This window comes from Polypterus senegalus, chromosome 5 (assembly GCF_016835505.1).
Source record: "Polypterus senegalus isolate Bchr_013 chromosome 5, ASM1683550v1, whole genome shotgun sequence".
NCBI lineage: Eukaryota > Metazoa > Chordata > Cladistia > Polypteriformes > Polypteridae > Polypterus > Polypterus senegalus.
Window position 1 is genome coordinate 76376975 of NC_053158.1, and position 19011 is coordinate 76395985.

The window sequence follows — 19011 nt, forward strand, 5'->3', positions numbered from 1 at the left end:
AAAATATGTTCTGATCTTCATCTAAGATCCTCACTGTACATCAACAATAAAACCTCATCCCAACAGTGAATCATGGTGGAGGAAGCATCAGGGTTGGGGCCTGCTTTGCTGTCTCATGGCCTGATTTGGAGATGCAACAAGACAATGACCCAAAGCACCCCAGCTCAAATGGCTGATAAAGAAGAAGAGTTGTGCTTTGGAATTGCCAAGTCTGAGTCCTGACCTTAACCCAATTGAGAAGTTTTGGCATGACCTCAAAAGGGTTGTGCAATCAAGAGAACCCAGTATTGATTAACTGAAACAGATTTGTAAGGAGGAATTGTCCAAAATTCATCCTTAAAATTGTGGAAGTCTAATAAGCAGCTACATGAAATATTTAGTGTTGGTTGTTGAAACTAAAGCAGGACCTACAAGTTATTAAAATGAAGGTTCCATTTACTTTTTCCAGCCTGTACTGTGAATAATTACTCAATGTGCTCAAAAAAGACATGAAAAGTACAACTGTTTGTGTGTCATTACTTTGGTCAGATTGTGTTTGTCTGTAATTGTGGCACAGATGTAGATTAAACCATATTTCATTTGTAATTAATGCAGAAATCCAGGTAATTCCAAAGGGTTTACTTTCTTTTTATTGCAACTGTACACTGAACTGTATATTCATTCCCAAAGATGTGCAAGTTAGATTAACTGGCAAGTCTAAAATGGGGCTGTGTGAGGCTGGTTGGACCCTGTGGTAAACTGCAGGGATAGACTGTGGCCGTCCCACAACCCTAAACAGCATTCAGTGAGTAAACGAATGCTGTCTTCTTTGAAACACTTGCTCTGTCTCTAGAACTGAGGCACACAGACACAGGGAGAGCCTGCACCAGTGCAGCTTCTCATTTATAAATGTTCATATTCTTTGGGTAAATCAGGAAAACAAAGAATCTGATTTTTTAAAACTTCCGAGTGAGAGCACTGAGACTACAACCCGCATCGTGATAATCAATGGTTCATTGCCAAACAGCTAAACAAGCACCACCATTGTAGTTCTCATGAAAACAATGCTCTTAAACCTAGAGTCTACACAAGCTGTATATGTGACAATACAGAAAAAAAAACACGAAAAGGAAGCCAAGCCATTGCAGGGCTCCATAACGTGCATAGCCCTCTAGTTCTAATTTAAAGTTGTCTATGAACCTAATCTGCATGCTTCAAGGATATGAAAGGAAAGCCAAAAACACAATGGAAGAACATGCAAACTAAACATGGACAATGACTGGGCACAGGATTCAATCCCACAATGCCAGCTTCATGAGTGAGGAGTGCTAACCATTGCGTTGAGGAAATGCAATTAGGACTGAAGCCAGGAAGTACTTCTTTACTCACGCTGTTGCGGGAATCTGGAACAAGCTACCAAGCTGGGGAGTTGAAGTAGACACATTAACCACCCTAATGAAGTATCTGGATGAGTTGTTGGAGCAGGTTAGCTATCAGCTAAACAAACAAGCCTGATGGACTGAATGAACTCCTCTCATTTGTCAGAGTTCTTGTGTGTTACTTGCTATACGGCAACATTGTTAACTAATTGTGTGCCAAAATTACAATAGTATTCATTTGACCTCCAGTCATCTTGGTTTTTCCCATCACCCTATCCCTAGGAGGCTGTCCATGTTTACAGAATAATACACTCCATCTTACTTTCTTTGTCTTCTTCTGATGTTGTGGATGAATGTGGGCCACGGACTGCTGGTCTTGGTGGAGCTTCTTTGCTCTCTGAGCAGTCGATACCTTTATAACCTGGGCAACATCTCCATTCCAGTTCAGTCACCGTCTTGTAAGCTATTTTGTAAATAGGTGTGATGTGGGTGCGATATCTGAAAAAGAAATGAACAAATTTAACATAAGTGGACTGCTGATCATCAACAACACTTCACTTAGTGCAATTGGGGTTTCAGATATAGAGCACCTTCAGCTCATTTACTCTGAAAACAGCAAGGGAACACATTGAGATTAAGAAATTGAAACACAGAGCAAAGTCAACAGGACAGCGCATGAGGCAGCAAACACCCACCACAGATCAAAAATAAGCTGCACCGTAAAGCAGCAGATGGCTTATCACACTTCATTCTGCCAATGATTTTCATAATCTTGTACATACTTACCATGCTGTAGTGGGTGAACCCTGTACATTTTTCCTTATATTGTATTTACTGCTTTTAGCATCTCCTTGTACCACAAATGTCCCCCTGAAAAGCAATTGGGAGGCTCAAAATCACTGAGCACCACATTCAGTTTCCCCTGCTGCAGCTGTCCTTAATAGGTGGCTGTGAGCTGAGCAGCCTGATCACAATAATCACTATAATCTCTCCTACACTGCCCCCTTAAATGAAACAACAGGGAATGGGACAGTCTGATTGATGTTTAGTTCTACAGATTGTGTCTTTGTTGTTCTGTTGCTTTAGAAACTAATCAGAAAATCCAAAAAGGAAAAAAGCCTTCTTACATTCTTTGAACATGCTGTAATGCTAGGCCAGTTTTTACGCCATTCGTCACAAGCAGTAAGTCACATTGGGTGCCAGGCCAATCCAGTACAGGGCCTCCCTCATGTATATTGACTAACCTGGGCCTGTTTGGAGCAACCGAACAGAACCTCTTTAGGATGGGTGTGTGAAACACTTGGCTCTGGTTGGTGCCTTGATATTGTTGCTTTAAAAGGACACATAAGGAAGGTAAGAGGTGTGGCACAGAATATAATATGCCTTCCTTTTCTACCCTTAAACCTCGGACCTAAATGTCTACACCTCTGTAAAATAGCCTCCATCAACAGATATCAGAATTCAAATCAACCTGCAGTTCATGAAGAGCAGAATGCTGTCAATCAGAGTCTCATCTTCCCTAAAGACAGGCTACCCTCTTCCTGAAAAACCACAAGCCTTTCTTTCTTTGTTTCATTTTGCTGTTTTTTCCTTTCCCCTATGGCAATTAAACATTCCAAGCCAAGACCCCAACTCTGCTTACATCTGTTTATGTTTTACATTCACAGAGGGATCTGGAGTACAGGAAAACCAACACAGGCACAATGACCAGTGAGGCCAGTCTCGAAACAACAGTATAAACCATTGTGTTACCATGCTGCATTCATTAATTTCCTGAAGTTGTTCATTCCAGTATGCGACCAAAAGAAATCAGAATGTATCCCTAGTGTGTTGAATGCAAGGTAGGAACCAACTTCAGATTGTGCACCAATCTATTAATCCATTCAAACCAATGGAGAGCTACCAGACAACCCATGTGGGAATAAACCAAAGTAAGACAATTTTTGAAGAGAAAAGGCCTTCCATTGCTTAATCCATAATTGCCTATATTCTGTAAAATATCCTTCAGATGAAGTAAACACCCTCAACCACCAAAGAATATACTGTCAGCACAAAGCATATGTACTGGCCTGTAGCCAATGAGCAAAGAGTCTTCTTCTTCTTCTTTTGGCTGCTCCCATTAGGGGTTGCCACATCAAATCATCTTCTTCCATATCTTTCTGTCCTCTGCATCTTGTTCTGTTACACCCATCACCTACATGTCCTTTCTCACCACATCCATAAACCTTCTCTTAGGCCTTCCTCTTTTCCTCTTCCCTGGCAGCTCTATCCTTAGCATCCTTCTCCCAATATACTCAGCATCTCTCCTCTGCACATGTCTAAGCCAATGCAATCTCGCCTCTCTGACTTTGTCTCCCAACAGTCCAACTTGAGCTGACCCGCTAATGTATTCATTTCTAATCCTGTCCCTCCTTGTCACACCGAATGCAAATCTTAGCATCTTTAACTCTGCCACCTTTGTCTCCTGCTTTCTGGTCAGTGCCACCATCTCCAACCCATATAACATCGCCGGTCTCACTACCGTCCTGTAGACCTTCCCTTTCTGTCTTGCTGATATCCGTCTATCACAAATCACTCCTGACACTCTTCTCCACCCATTCCTCCCTGCCTGCACTCTCTTTTTCACCTCTCTTCCTCAATCCCCATTACTCTGTACTGTTGATCCCAAGTATTTAAATTCATCCACCTTCACCAACTCTACTCCCTGCATACTCATCATTCTACTGACCTCCCTCTCATTTACACACATGCATTCTGTCTTGTTCCTACTGGCCTTCAGTTCTCTCCTCTCTAGAGCATATCTCCACCTCTCCAGGGTCTCCTCAACCTGCTCACTACTATCGCTACATATTACAATGTCATCAGCAAACATCATAGTTCAAGGGTACTCCTGTCTAATCTCATCTGTCAACCTGTCCATCACCATTGCAAATAAGAAAGGGCTCAGAGCCGATCCCTAATGTAATCCCATATCCACTTTGAATGCATCCGTCACTCCTACCGCAGACTTCACCACTGTCACACTTCCCTTGTACATATCCTGTACAACTCTTACATACTTCTCTGCCACTCCTGATTTCCTCATACAATACCACAACTCCTCTTGAGGCACCCTGTCATATGCTTTCTCCAGGTCCACAAAGACGCAATGCAACTCCTTCTGGCCTTCTCTATACTTCTCCATCAACACCCTCAGAGCAAACATTGTATCTGTAGTGCTCTTTCTTGGCATGAAACCATACTGCTGCTCACTAACCATCACCTCACTTCTTAACCTAGCTTCCATTACTCTTTCCCATAACTTCATGTTTTGGTTCATCAATTTTATCCCCCTGTAGTTACTACAGTCCTGCACATCCCCCTTATTCTTAAATATTGGCACCAGTACACTTCTTCTTCATTCCTCAGGCATTCTCTCACTTTCCAAGATTCCATTAAACAATCTGGTTAAAAACTCCACTGCCATCTCTCCTAAACACTTCCATGCTTTCAGGTATGTCATCTGGACCAACGGCTTTTCCATTCTTCATCCTCTTCATAGCTGTCCTTACTTCCTCCTTGCTAATCCATTGCATTTCCTGATTCATTATCTCCACGTCATCCAACCTCTTCTTTCTCTGGTTCTTTTCATTCATAAGCCTTTCAAAGTACTCTTTTCATCTGCTCAACACACTTTCCTCGCTTGTGAGTACATTTCCATCTTTATCCTTTATCACCCTAACCTACGGCACATCTTTCCCAGCTCGGTCCCTCTGTCTAGACAATCGGTACAGGTCCTTATCTCCCTCTTTAGTGTCCAACATCTCATACAACTCATCTTACGCCTTTTCTTTAGCCTTTGCCACCTCTCTCTTCACCTTGCACCTTATCTCCTTGTACGCTTGTCTACTTTCTGCATCTCTCTGACTATCTCACTTCTTCTTTGCCATCCTCTTCCTCTGTATACTCTCCTCTACTTCCCCATTCCACTACCAGGTTTCCTTTTCCTCCTTCCTCTGTCCAGATGTCATGCCAAGCACCCTTCTTTCTTTCACCCTTACTACATCTGCTGTAGTTTCCCAGCTGTCTGTTCACTCTTCACTACCACCCAGTGCCTGTCTCACCTTCTCCCTAAACTCAACCATGCAGTCTTCCTTTTTCAACTTCCACCATTTGATCCTTGGCTCTGCCCTCACTCTCTTCCTCTTCTTGATCTCCAATGTCATCCTACAGACCACCATCCTATGGTGCTTAACTACACTTTCCCCTGTCACCACTTTGGTCTTCAATCTCCTTCATATTGACTCTTCTGCATAGTATGTAATCTATCTGTGTGCATCTTCCTCCACTCTTGTATGTAACCATATGTTCCTCCCTATTCTTAAAATACATATTCACCACAGCCATGTCCATCCTTTTGAGCAAAGAGTCAGAGCCCAAAATCACCTTAATTACATATTAATTCCACTGTAACACTAATCTGCCTGAAAAATTGATTTCAACAATGTCTTAACAAGAAACACGTTACCACTCTCTGGTGACATAAGTACTGAATATAACTACCTTACCTCAAAGCTTTTGTCTTTCTTTCCTGAAAAATCTTAGAACAGAATTTATAGCAGTATCTACCATTAGGAGATCTAGTAGGATTCATTTTAATCCAGGAAACGTTATCATCATTTAGAATGTTTACTAACCAAAGCTCAAACCCTAACAGAATAAGCATCAACAATGAACATGAGAGGAAGATATCTGAATCAGAGGAGGGAAATTTTGTAGTAATTACTCTGAGAAAGGAGTGACATCAGCGGCACAGTTCCTTTTGACATGAGGTATCAGGCCTATTATCTGGCTTGAGCTTTAGGGCACAGATGACCGTCATCTTTATCCAATTTACAGCATCCTTGAACCATTATATGATAGAACCCTATACAATTTCTGCAAAGGCTAACTGTAGCATGACACCCTTAGGGACTGAACCTGCAGTCCTACTGGACATATTGGGAGTAGGACTTCACCACCTCTCTGACCATTTTAGTGGTGTTCCGGGGTGTAGTTTCACTGATGGTTACACATTTCTTGTCCTGATGAGAGTCTAGGAGAAGCTTGACATCTTTTTGGTGGAAGAAGAATTAAAAGCACAAGTTTCTTGGCAACAGGAAAAGTGGTCCAGATAAAAACAACAAAAGTGGGAAAGAGGAGAAAGAGAGATAGTGGATGTTCTAACAAAGCATTTGCCTCACAACTATTTCCCCTGACACTTATAGGTTTCTACTCTTGAACACCTCACTGCCAAATATTCTATGACAAATAATATCCTAATGAAATTTGTTTCTGTTTGCTGGCACTGCAAATTTTTCTACCATGACAGGATCAAAAATGCTATGGATGTAGTAAAAAATGAAGTTAGTTTCATCATTAGTTTTACAGAATGAAAATAAAGGATGCAAAAATTAATTCGTCCATTTGTAAAGCTAAACAGTTTTCCAAGTGTAATGACTAAACTGTATTATTAGTTATGGCATGTTCAGGACAGGTGGAGCTGTTATTCTTTCAGTATTGCTGTGACAGCCAGTTTCAGAAAACTCAGGCTTGAACTCCTGCCATGCCTGACAAACACAGGTAAGCCACACTGTCACAAAATAAGCCTGGCCCTTTAACTCAAAAAGCAGGCTCACAGCCTGCACAGGTGAGAGGGCCCAAAGCCTATAAAATCTCAAAACAGGAGAAGGAAACTGTAAAACTCCTGGTCAAAATGAATGATAATCTTTTATTAACAAACTAAGGGGTTCGACCCCTGCTCGCTTCGCTCGTCAACCACCCCAGCCTGTGCTATGCACCAACCTCTTCGCATCTCTGCCGCTCGCATTGTGAAGAGGGGGGCTGAAAGGGGTGCCCAAGGAGAGGCGGTCGCTCCTCCGAAACCGTCTCTTATACAATGGGAAACATTTTTTACTTCCTATTTGCTCAATCAGCTGCTGGAGCCATGTCACATGATCTGCATCTCGCAATGGCACTTCAAACATTTAAAGGCCTGTACAGCAGCTGTCCTACTCTTTGTCTTTTTATTTCCAGCCCCGGGCGTGAGTTCTTGATATTTTTTAGTGTATAATTTAGAATCTGAAAATCTAACTTTACATTAAAGTTCAATAAATTCTGAAAAGAATGATACCAAACACATATATGTAGGTTTTAAAATAAGCATGATTTAAAGCATGACAAAAAATGTGACATAAAAATGTCACATAAAATCATGACACAAAATCGTTGCACTTTTAAGCTTAGGATTTTATATATATATATATATATATATAGAGAGAGAGAGAGAGAGAGAGAGAGAGAGTAGATAAAAGGGACAAAAAACAGGAGCCTGTCTCAAAAGAGATAACTCTAAAGAACCAAATTAAAAATCAATTTTTCAAGAGGAACAATTTTAATGAGCGTGGACAGCAGAATTTAAAATCAGAAAAACAAAACAAGGACTTCCAATACCCAAAAGACAAAAGGAATTGATAAAAGGCAGGTAACACAACATGAGCATAATATCTAATGTATAAGCAAAGAACTGAGGCAATCAAATGGTTTACAGGCCTGTTCAGGTCTCACCTAAAGGCTCTGAAAACATAATTATAGGAAAAGGGTCTAGCAAAATACATAAAAGGGGAACAAAGAGCAAACAAGGGGGTAAGGGGAAATTACGGCATTTACAAAAGAAAGCAAAATACTACAAATCAAAGAGATAGTTATAACAACAATGAATTCGACCTTTGCCCCCAGTTCCAGAATTGTCTATAGTACACGACCATGATTAACTAACTGTATGATCAACTCCATCCCTGCCTGGGGGTAAATTGCATTCTGAAACTGTCTCTTAGCTCTACTTAGAGGCCGTTTTTGCCACAGTTGCCGATGTTTAGAGCAGCTCTCTCTCTCATTAAGACTGCAGTGAAAGAAGCAGACTTAAGGAGGTTCTAATTAAGGATTAGGTGAAGAGGAGTCAGAAAAAAAGCTAAGAAAGAAAAGAAATACAATTTAAACAGAGCAAAAATCAGAAACAGAGTAGCAAGAGAGTCAAATCCGAAAGATCATTAGTAAGCTAAACCAAAATGAGAGATGAAATTCAAATTCAAAAACCAAAAGCATCAAAACCAGGAGATCAAAATTGATAGTTTATTGAAAAAAAAATTTGCAGACTCAGACACTTCCCGAGGCATCTAACAACCACACAACACAAAGGACACGATGGCTCTGGCCATAACAAAAATAAAATAAACAAAATGGCATCTTGGTAGAATGTATTTAAAAAGGAGTGTTAATAAAAATGTATAAAAAATGCAACCAATGAAAATCCAAACACACCCAAAACAATATCTTAATGATTTTTGAGGCTACGAAACAACTGGAAATAATGAGAACAGAGCCAAAATCATGAGACACAGCCCTCACACACTAAACTGAGTTGGGTCTGTGTAGTCTTCTCCTTCATATCCCAAAGGCACATGGGTTGGGTTAACTGGGGATTCGGAGATCCTACACGGCTTTGTCAGTGATATTCAGTATATTCAAACATTCACATTATCGTAGTAAACTTTGGATGGATAAGATTATGTCAATGAAAGATACAACTGAAAATGATCATAAAAGTTGTGTAATGGGACACTGGCATTAGACTCGTCTGAGCGAGCTACATTACCACATGAAAAAGGACTGCAAACTTTTTGAAGACCTGTAAGCAAACTGACCATTTGCGTATGACTTCACTGACTGCCTTCGGCTGCTGCTTTACCAAACCAGTGTTCCAGTTTCAAATCCTATACCTGCTCGTTGTTTAAGTGAAGCGTGTACCATCTCCCTGTGCGCCTCTGTAGACTTTCCTCCATGTGTTCCACTTTTCCTTCCTCTTCCCTTTTAGTCAACTGGTGACTCTAAATTGGCCCTTAACTACAGAAAAGCAGCTTGACAATTTGATATTAATCATAAACTAGTTTCGTTTACTTTGTCTTAGAGGCAAATCTGTTTTTAGTTTATTCTTCTGTTGCCTTTCAATGTCTTCATTCCATACTGCTGATTGCTGTGATCAGATGTGATCATTTGCTATATTCCCAGTAAGGAAACTCTGCCAACTGTGGCTGACAACAACAATCTTGCACAGTAAAACAAAAGAGAGATCTGTTCTGAACATGATTGATTTAATTTTTTAAAAAATGTTTTGTATTTTGCACCAGATGATGTACAGAGAAACTTTTCGAAAGAAAGACATCCGAAATGTTTAAATAAGCAACTTATTGATGATGTGCGCGCTACAGTTTGTGAACAGAAAGATGAGAATATAAGGTCTTCATAAAGAGATATGAGTTATCTTTTATTCTGATTACTCATGCCAAATTCCAAACACAGTTCAAATGGAGTTTAAATAGATCTTCACAACTCCTGTTCAGGAATACAAATCCAGGACTGACACCAGTAACAGAGTCATGTCCAACACTTCTGTTGAGATTTATTACATCCTTATATTGTCTGTGTCTCCCCATGTTTGCATGGGTTTTCTTTGAGGTGTTTCCAGTTTTTCACCCGTGCAGGTTAGGTTTCCCAATGCTTCCTAATTGCCTGTGCTGCTTGTGTGTCTGAGAGGGTCCTATGACTGACTGGCACCTCATTTGGGGCTGCTTTCTGCCTTATACATAGCACTGCCAGGATAGTTTCCCATCACGCCGAATCCAGTGTTATGTAATGTTATCTACCTTGGCGTACAAGACTCTGGAACTCATTTAAATGGGTTTCATAACGGACGGATCGATACATGCTTTGTTGCAAAAAGATTCCCCAGGTACTTTCCAGGAGTGGCCTACCATGCTACTATTTCCAGTAGTATTACTACTAAAGAAAAAATGAGTCAGTCAAAGAACATTGCGGAACATTTGGAAGTAATATTTACCATAAGCGGTGGCCCCCTGCCACTCTTTGCTCCCTCAGCATAAGAACCAGATGCCAGTGTCACTGCCCACGCCATGATTTACACAATAGCATTCCTTTTATGATGATGCATTGCCCACCTCAGATACATTTAAGACCTCTTCCACTGTTATCTGAACCATCTCCAGTTAATGTATTGAAAGCCTCCATTAGTTCTGAAATTCTCTTCCCAGTGGTCTTTCTGCTAATGAACTCCAACTGGCTTACAGCATTATTCTTGCCAGTCTTATGAGAACCATATTAAGCATTAGAAAATAAAGCTCATCGTGTAGTAAGAGGAGAAATGTCAGTGATACACAGGCAGCACCAATGGCTTATCATGAGTGACTTCATATCATCAGTATGCTGAGGCTAGATTTCAAAATGACTGACATACAGTATGTGATTTATTGATGACAAATGGACTCCTTCCACTACTGTAGCCTACAACAGGGTTACAACAAGCCTCATTCCATGCAGCAGCATCAGGCAAAAAGCTCTTCATTGAGTGCAAAGCCATTGCAGGATATGGTCGCTAACACATATACACCATATAACCCCCATGTGTACGAGAAAACTGGGAAAGTGTGCAGACCGCACACATTCAGTGACCAGGACAGGATTAAGACCCAGATCCTATCCCTCGCAGCTGTAATTACTGGGCCAGTGAGACAGACTTCTGTTACCTCACTCAAATGTACTTTAAGTGGTAGAATTTAAATCATCTCAAGACAGACCAGATAGATTCTCAAAGAGCAGTCCTCACATTAAACTGTGTGCAGTCTTCAAACAAGCTTCATATAATTTGACAGTATCCACAAAAGCTGATCTTTGGAGTTCATTTTAGCTTTCACTGTAACTTCAAATTATCGAACAATAACACTTTAACATTAAAACTATTGTGGTCCCCTCCAACGAAGCCTCCCAGGCCTCTACACATTCTAGCCAACATTCCTGCCATGCATTACAGCACTCTTGAGAATCTGAAAAACAATTTAGTTGATCAACAACAAGCTATTTGATTGGTACAAAAGGAATCACAAATGGGGACTAGGAAGAACAATGTAGCACCTGGGTGGTCAAATGTTAGGTCAAGCGCCATTTCACAAAGGCTTATAAATGCAAGATGTAAAGTTATGGCATATGATGTACAGTGCAGTTCCTCAATGATCATTTTCTGCATAAAATGACCACACTCCATACACCAGTAAACTTAAAACTGAATGATACGTCAATAATTCCAACACTTAAATGAACTTAGGAAAAAAAATAAACCATGAAACCCAGCAGAAGGATCCCAAACCATGCTAAAATGTGCATGAAGAGTGCGAGCACAGCATGTTATAAATAAGTGAGCTCTCAAAAGCAAACCTAGAGACTCAGTGGGCACCATAGTCTCTTTAGCTAAAAAAAATGAGAAACGGAGCTACTGCATTGCCCCCCAAGACAGCTTCTGGCCTTAGGCAGACATTGACTGCTTTAGTTCTCCTCAGGTGAGTACAAATTTATACCTAAATAACAGAGAGGAATTTTCCAATGAAAAAGGTGAAGAAAAATCATTCACCTTCTGCTCAGCTCTATTAACTAAAAGTACAAAGAACTGTAAATGTGAGAAAGATGAAGGGGTTTTGTTTGACTCATTCTTTCATTTTCTGAAGATACTTTTTTCATTAAACCGTTCAAGGGGTCACATCTATCCCTTCAGTTACAAAAAACACAGTAAGAAATATTAGTGTTAAATGTAATATAGTAAATTAATAACTAACACTTTGCAGATCTATGCAGGTTTCCTCCTATGAAGGATAACATAAAATTAATTTACACATTTGTATTTAACCGAATCAAGTAATGAAATGACTTTCTGGCAGTTTAAATTGTTCTCTCTCTTAATCCCAAACAAGGTTGTAATGACAGAAAGAACAAGTAAGAACAACTAAAGTTTTAAGGTAAAGCTCAGCAAGGTGGCAAGTGTTGTTTGTTAATTAGCACATTAGTATAAATTTAACTGGATAATGTAAATGTGAAATTTATGACCGCTCTCTCTCTAAATATACAGTATATATATATATAAATAAATCTTGAGACGAGACAAGACTATTACCAAGAGATTTGTTCAAGTCCCACCTTCCTCTCAGCCATTTATGGTTAACGGCCCACGCCCACGGTTCTCTCACCTCTCATTCGTGTGAATGCTTTTGTCAGACACAGTTCCTGTGCTCTCAGCTGTTATACATTTTTACGTTTTCCTCACTTTAAGTTCCCAATAAAAGAATACTTATTATGTCAAAATCTTAATGAAGAATTTCATCCTGAACGGTTATCAAAACAAGAAATGAGTACACGGGCAATCCTAGCACTGAGAAACAATGAAGTCAAATGAATTAACATGAAAATTGTTGATCGGTTACACGGCAAATTAGTTAAATGGGTAACAATAGACTATGCTGAAACAGTTGGTGGTGATTGTGCGGAAGATCATCAACTTACAATATCCAGTAGAATATCTACAACTTTTAACACCGTCCGTTCTTCCACCAGCTGAATTACTGTTGGAATGTATTGTAATGCTATTGAGTAATTTATGTATGTATGAGTGATGAGCTATGCAATAGGACAAGATTAGTTGCATTAAAAATTGGTCGAACAATTCTGACATGTAAAATTTTAACAGGTGACAAGAAAGGTAATGTAGTACATCTTCTGTGGATAACATTAGACACCAAAGGAGATCTTGATATGCCATTCGTATTAAAATGCTTACAGTTTCCAATTAGAATAGCTTTTGCTATGACAATTAACAAATCACAGGGACAAACATTTGAAAAAGTCAGTTTATTTATTAAAGAAAAATAAACAATATTTACTCACAGGCAGTCATGCGTTGCGTTGTCACGATGTAACTCCAAACATGGAATCAAAATTCAAAGCAATATTGATGAAAATTTAATTCCAAATATAGTTTTTAATGAAGTTTTACAGTAAAAGTGTAAGTTTAAAAAGTATTTGCGTGTTCAATGCCAAACAGAAAGAAAACGTATAAAGCAACAAATACCTCTAACGCAACATGAAACATAATTTTCTTTCAATTTATTATGTTTTACTGTTTTTTACTATGGTTAATTACTCGCTGTAATGTAAAATAGTTAGGTCTATTATGCATATGTAACAATTCCCATGAAAATAACAATCTTTTTAAATTGTACATCCGCTTCCCCATGCGCGAGTGGCAGAGCTGCGAAGTGGCTAGAACATAGTGCCCGCACAGGGGTTGGTGAGTGAAGCAAACAGGGGGCAGAGCCCCTAGTATTCTGTATGTATATATTAGACATATATAAAGTCCTGTGTGTGTATGGAGCAGTCTGCTCTGCTCATGCTAAACCACAGCCACTAGATGGCACTTGCATGTACTTTAACATTATTTTTGGCGCTTGCATGAAAGACCTTTGTGCAACAAACACCACTGAGCAATAACAATGTTGTGCTAATGACACAGATGAAGAGAAACAATTTGGAAATGAAGCAAACGCTGTGGCTCAACAACGTGCAAGTGAAACACCTCAGCAATGGAGGACAAGGCTTGAAGTTTTCACTAAAAACGTTGTCTATCTGGAGGTATTTTCTCAGGAAAAAGATTAATAGGACTCATATGCCAGTGATACGGCAAGGATATGGTATCATCAGTGTCATCTTATGAAAGCCAGTGGGGCAGCAAGCACAGGTGGGTCCACGTCCTCTCCACTGAACTGAGTTAGCGGACACCTCTCCAAGTTTCCGAATATAGTAAAACTGCTAGGGAGTCTTCAGGTTGTTTTTGTCCCGAAGACCACACGCAGCTACTATCTTTATATATAATACACTACCGTGGCAGTTCGTTTGTCTGCCCAGGATTTTAAATTACCTGTAGCTTGATCTATTGACCTGAAATTTGGTACACATATACTATGTGATGTCTACAATCCACCTTCGGGGTGATGATTGACCTCCAAGGTTATTCCTCCTTTTATTTTTATTTTATTGTAGAATCAACTCTCGGCAGCGGACAGCAGGGCGCCATGTGGCGCATGCATACTGCCATTCTCATCCCCACCACTGTGCTGTGCTAGTATACCTGATAAGTCTTCACTTAAATGTAATCTTTCTGGTTCTTAAAGCTTTCAATGGTGTCCTGACTGAATATATTAAGATTTTTAAAGATGATCGTGCTTTGCAGCCACATTTACAAATTTCTATGGTCAAATTAAATTATACTGGTTAGTATAGCTTTTAATAACAGATCCTAAATGGATTAATGAATGTTCAAGAAACATATAGCTCTGACCACTTAAATAAAGGGTGCTAGAACTATTGGTGGGGTTTTGCCTCATATATTGTGGGTTGTAGTGTATAGTGTTTGGATAACTAATTAAGGTTATGGTTGTGACAGAGATTAATAATATTTTGATAATTGTGTGTTAATTTTTATTTAAAAATGAAGTGGATATTTAAAAAAAAAAATAGTTTTCTGAAAAGCATACATTTTGAATGAAAAGTATAAATTAGTAAAAAAAAAAAAAGTGGCATTCTTTTCAGGAAGGCATGTTCTACTGATAAGAACGACTATATTTTATGATTTCACAAACATTGACTTAACCTTCCCCCTGAGTCTTTAGGAAATTCTGGTAAGTGCTGATTCTGGATGTGCAATGTAACTGATTGCACAAGAATGCTTTGTTATAACACACACTTGTTCAGACAAAGTTTACAAACAACTTGCTCAACACAAACCAAGCACTTTGAAATTCTATCTGTGATGTCAGAATTGTGGATTTAGTTTGCACGAACTTCAAGTATCAAAGATTGGGACACATTATATTCTATGAGCATCCCCCCAAAAGAAATCTTGTACTAGAAGGGATGGTTGACATGGGAGTTTCCTATTTAATAACCTGCATATCCTTTCTTTCTTGTTTGTCTGAAACTACGTGTGTGCATCCTTTGAAAGTGGAGAAAATGTTGACAGCAACAAAGTACAGGCTGGACAAGAAGAGCTGTTTCATTGGTGAATGCCGCCCCCCACATTGGTAAAGTAGGTATCCAGGAATTGTGTCAAGGGCTACGGAGCCATAATAGTTGAAGGCTTGCATTCTGAGTAGACCATCTCTCTCTCTCTTTCTGATACTCCATTCAAAGGCCATGTGGAAGCAAAAACCATGCCGGATCAGAGACTAATCAATATAACAAGACACCTGACATTATGAGTTTGAATTGTTTTAATATTTCTCATTGTACTCTGCTATTTTTAGCATATTACTTATAAGTTCACCTGTCCAAATCTGTGGTAGTGTATGACATTCAGTTGGTCTGTGCAACGTAGCTCACAGTGACACATATGCATTGCTGCTTGTCGTGACTCGTGCAGCTACATCGCTGCCTACTGTGAGAAGGTCTCAAAGCCCTCACTATGCGTTTCCTGTCAGTGACCTGCGTCTGTGTCGCTGTTTGCTGTGAGGCATGTGCCTGTGTTAGTGTCAGACATAAGTAGTACTCAAAGCCAAATTTCATCGCTTAGGTAGCTTACACATCCAATTTATGAATTCATGGCATAACCTGTCGATTGAGACCAAAATCAAGATTGGAGGCCCAGGGGTTTGCAAGTGTTTGTGTTATAGACAGATCTCGTTTTTGATAGATAGACAGATAGTTTAAGTTATGGAAAATTAATAATTAACATTTTGCAGATCTATTCAGGTTTCCTCCTATGAAGGATAACAAAATTAATTTAATGTAATAGAGGACAGTGGTTGTCTGGCACCCCAGCTGCAGTGTATGATCCCTTACCCATCCAGGAAGCTGTGATAAAAGAAGACATGGATGAACGGGCAGACAGACAACCCTTAGAAAGACAGATAGATGTGTGAATTATGTCAGTCTCTTGAATGTCAATAACTGATTAGTATGCTAGTCCACTGTTATTACCTGTATTTAATATTTGCTTTATACTGTTAGCTTGTTTATCATTTTAACATGTTTATTAAGGGCACATATAAGTGTAAATGTAATTGGAGGCCATTTATGTTATTTATTTATTTTTAATTATATCCATTCATCTATTCATCCACACATTTGTCTTCTTCTTCTTCTTTTGGCTGCTCCTGTTAGGGGTCGCCACAGAAGATCATCTCCTTCCATATCTTTCTGTCCTTTGCCTCTGGTTCTGTTACACCCATCATCTGCATCTCCTCTCTCACCACATCCATAAACCTTCGCTTAGGCCTTCCTCTTTTTCTCTTGCCTGGCAGCTCTATCCTTACCATCCTTCTCCCAATATACTCAGCATCTCTTCTCTGTACATGTCCAAACCAACACAATCTTCCATCTCTGACTTTGTCTCCCAACCATCCAACCTGAGCTGACCATTTAATGTCCTCATTTCTAATTCTGTCCATCCTCGTCACACTCAATGCAAATCTTAGCATCTTTAACTCTGCTACCTCCAGCTCTACCTCCTGCTTTCTGGTCAGTGCCACCGTCTCCAACCCATATAACATAGCTGGTTTCACTACCATCCTGTAGACCTTCCCTTTCTGTCTTGCTGATATCCGTCTATCACAAATCACTCCTGACACTCTTCTCCAACCCATTCCACCCTACTTGCACTCTCTTCTTCACCTCTCTTCCACAATTCCCATTACTCAGTACTGTTGATCCCAAGTATTTAAACTCATCCACCTTCGCCAACTCTACCCCCCTCATCCTCACCATTCCACTGACCTCCATCTCATTTACACACATGTATTCTGTCTTTTTCCAACTGACCTTCATTCCTCCCCACACTAGAGCATATCTCCACCTCTCCACACATTTGTCAAACTTGCTTAATCCAATTTAGGGCAATGGGGCTGTAGACTATCCTGGTAGAAAAGAGCACAATCCAGGAATGACTTGTAAGACACATTTACACACACACTCATACTCATTCAGGTGGGGGACACCTAAAACATGATATTGGGATGTAGTTTCACATGTGACGTGATTCATTCAGACCCACCACGACAACCTCAATTTAGGATATAAAACTGTGATCTTGAAGTTTGATGCCTACCTTGCCTTTAATTCAAAAGAGAAGAGATGAATCAGATATGAATAGTTAGTGCTGACCTGTATAATATCAAAATTGTGCTTCTTTGATCTTTCTGTTATTTGCTTGTCCATAATTCTTATAGAATGTCTTCAAGGAAAAACCTCCGTCAAATCTGTGCTCACATTATTCATTGGACCATAAAACAATTTTAACAAATGGTCAGAAGTCCAATGTCACATGGCCATCTACTGTCCATCCAGCTTTTAATTATAAGGTCAAAAGAAAGAGAAGCAGTATGAGAGACGTCAACGTGTAATCTCCATATAGATAGTGACCAGGGATCATATTAACCTAGAAACCTACATCCCGAATGTTTTAAGCGAACTTTGTTAAATAATTTTCCCAACTTCCCACTCATCTCCAGGATTCATTTTATGTATTAAGTCACTGCATCCAACCATCCTCCCATTTTCATCTTAACTTGGCTTAATCCAGAACCTATCCAAGTAGCATTGGCTACAAGGTAGTAACAAATTCTAGTACACAGTGATCACACTTATTCATACAAGGTCAGTGTAGAGCCACCAATCAGACATAACATATGATATTGGGATCTGGAAGGAAAACCAGAGAAACCCCACACAGACATGGGGCAAGGTGAAGACCTGACAAATTTAACAATCAAATAGAGATTTGAACCAGACCTTAAAGGATGACCAAATAAATGGACAAGAACAAAAAGGGTCACTCCGCCTATATTGATGAATGTAAATTAAAGAAAAAACCCTAAGCTTAATGGAATTAACAGGCATCAGTGAGTTAATATTAACTGCTTTCAAACTATAAATAAGGCATTGATTCTACATCTGATGTCACTTTATTATTTTTCCAAAGTGATTTTGATAAAGTGATCTCATACCCTCCTACCGGAGAAGATGCTTCACTTTGCCATCATTCATTTGGCTTTTTGTGGTTCACCTCAGCAGGAGGGAGGTATCATCGCTCAAATATCCATCATGCAAAGGGTCAATTAGAGGAAGCCCTTCAGTCAGCCACAAGCATGCTAAGACATCAGCAAGTCAATCCGAGTGGTTTACAAAGCATACAAGTTTCTTTGTTATTTTATAGCTGTAAATACATGATTCTGTCTTTCTCAGATTTCTGAAATTGGTCTCTATGCAACATATAATATACTCAAGCGGGGAAAAGACACTGAGTGAATGATTGAGGTCAGACAGCATATTAAGAAGTCCTGAAGAGAAAAAGACGCATAAACAGAAATGAAATACAACATTTTTTATGGCAGTATTCCAAATGATACCTGCAGGCCCATTCACTGGAACACACACTGTCTGAAAACGGAAACGGTACTTGTAAATCAGCTGCCAGCTTCCCATCTAGACACATTCCAGCTGCCCTTTAGTCTAAATAAACAGGCTCCTTGTTTTCCTGTTTCCCCTCGATTCACTGATCAGGATAGTTAAAGGGCAAGTCTCCCAAGTGGATCTATGGAGAAACATGCAACAGTAAGCAAAAGACAGGATGCGGTAATAGTGATGGAGTTTTTAAAAAGCTGCAAAGCTATAGTTAGTTGGTGGTCTTTTCTTTATTTTGATGTGACTTCTAGCTTTAATTAAATAATCAAAATAATATCTGCAGAGA

At 39.5% G+C, this 19011-nt stretch overlaps 1 protein-coding gene across 1 annotated transcript in view; it reads right to left on the reverse strand.

Moving 5' to 3' along the window:
- LOC120530376 (EMILIN-2-like) overlaps nt 1-19011 on the reverse strand; it is a 103111-nt gene that overhangs the window by 41802 nt on the left and 42298 nt on the right. The window contains exon 3 of the mRNA XM_039754841.1: nt 1681-1856. Within this exon, the coding sequence (XP_039610775.1) occupies nt 1681-1856 (176 nt within the window). The remainder of the gene's footprint in view (nt 1-1680; nt 1857-19011) is intronic.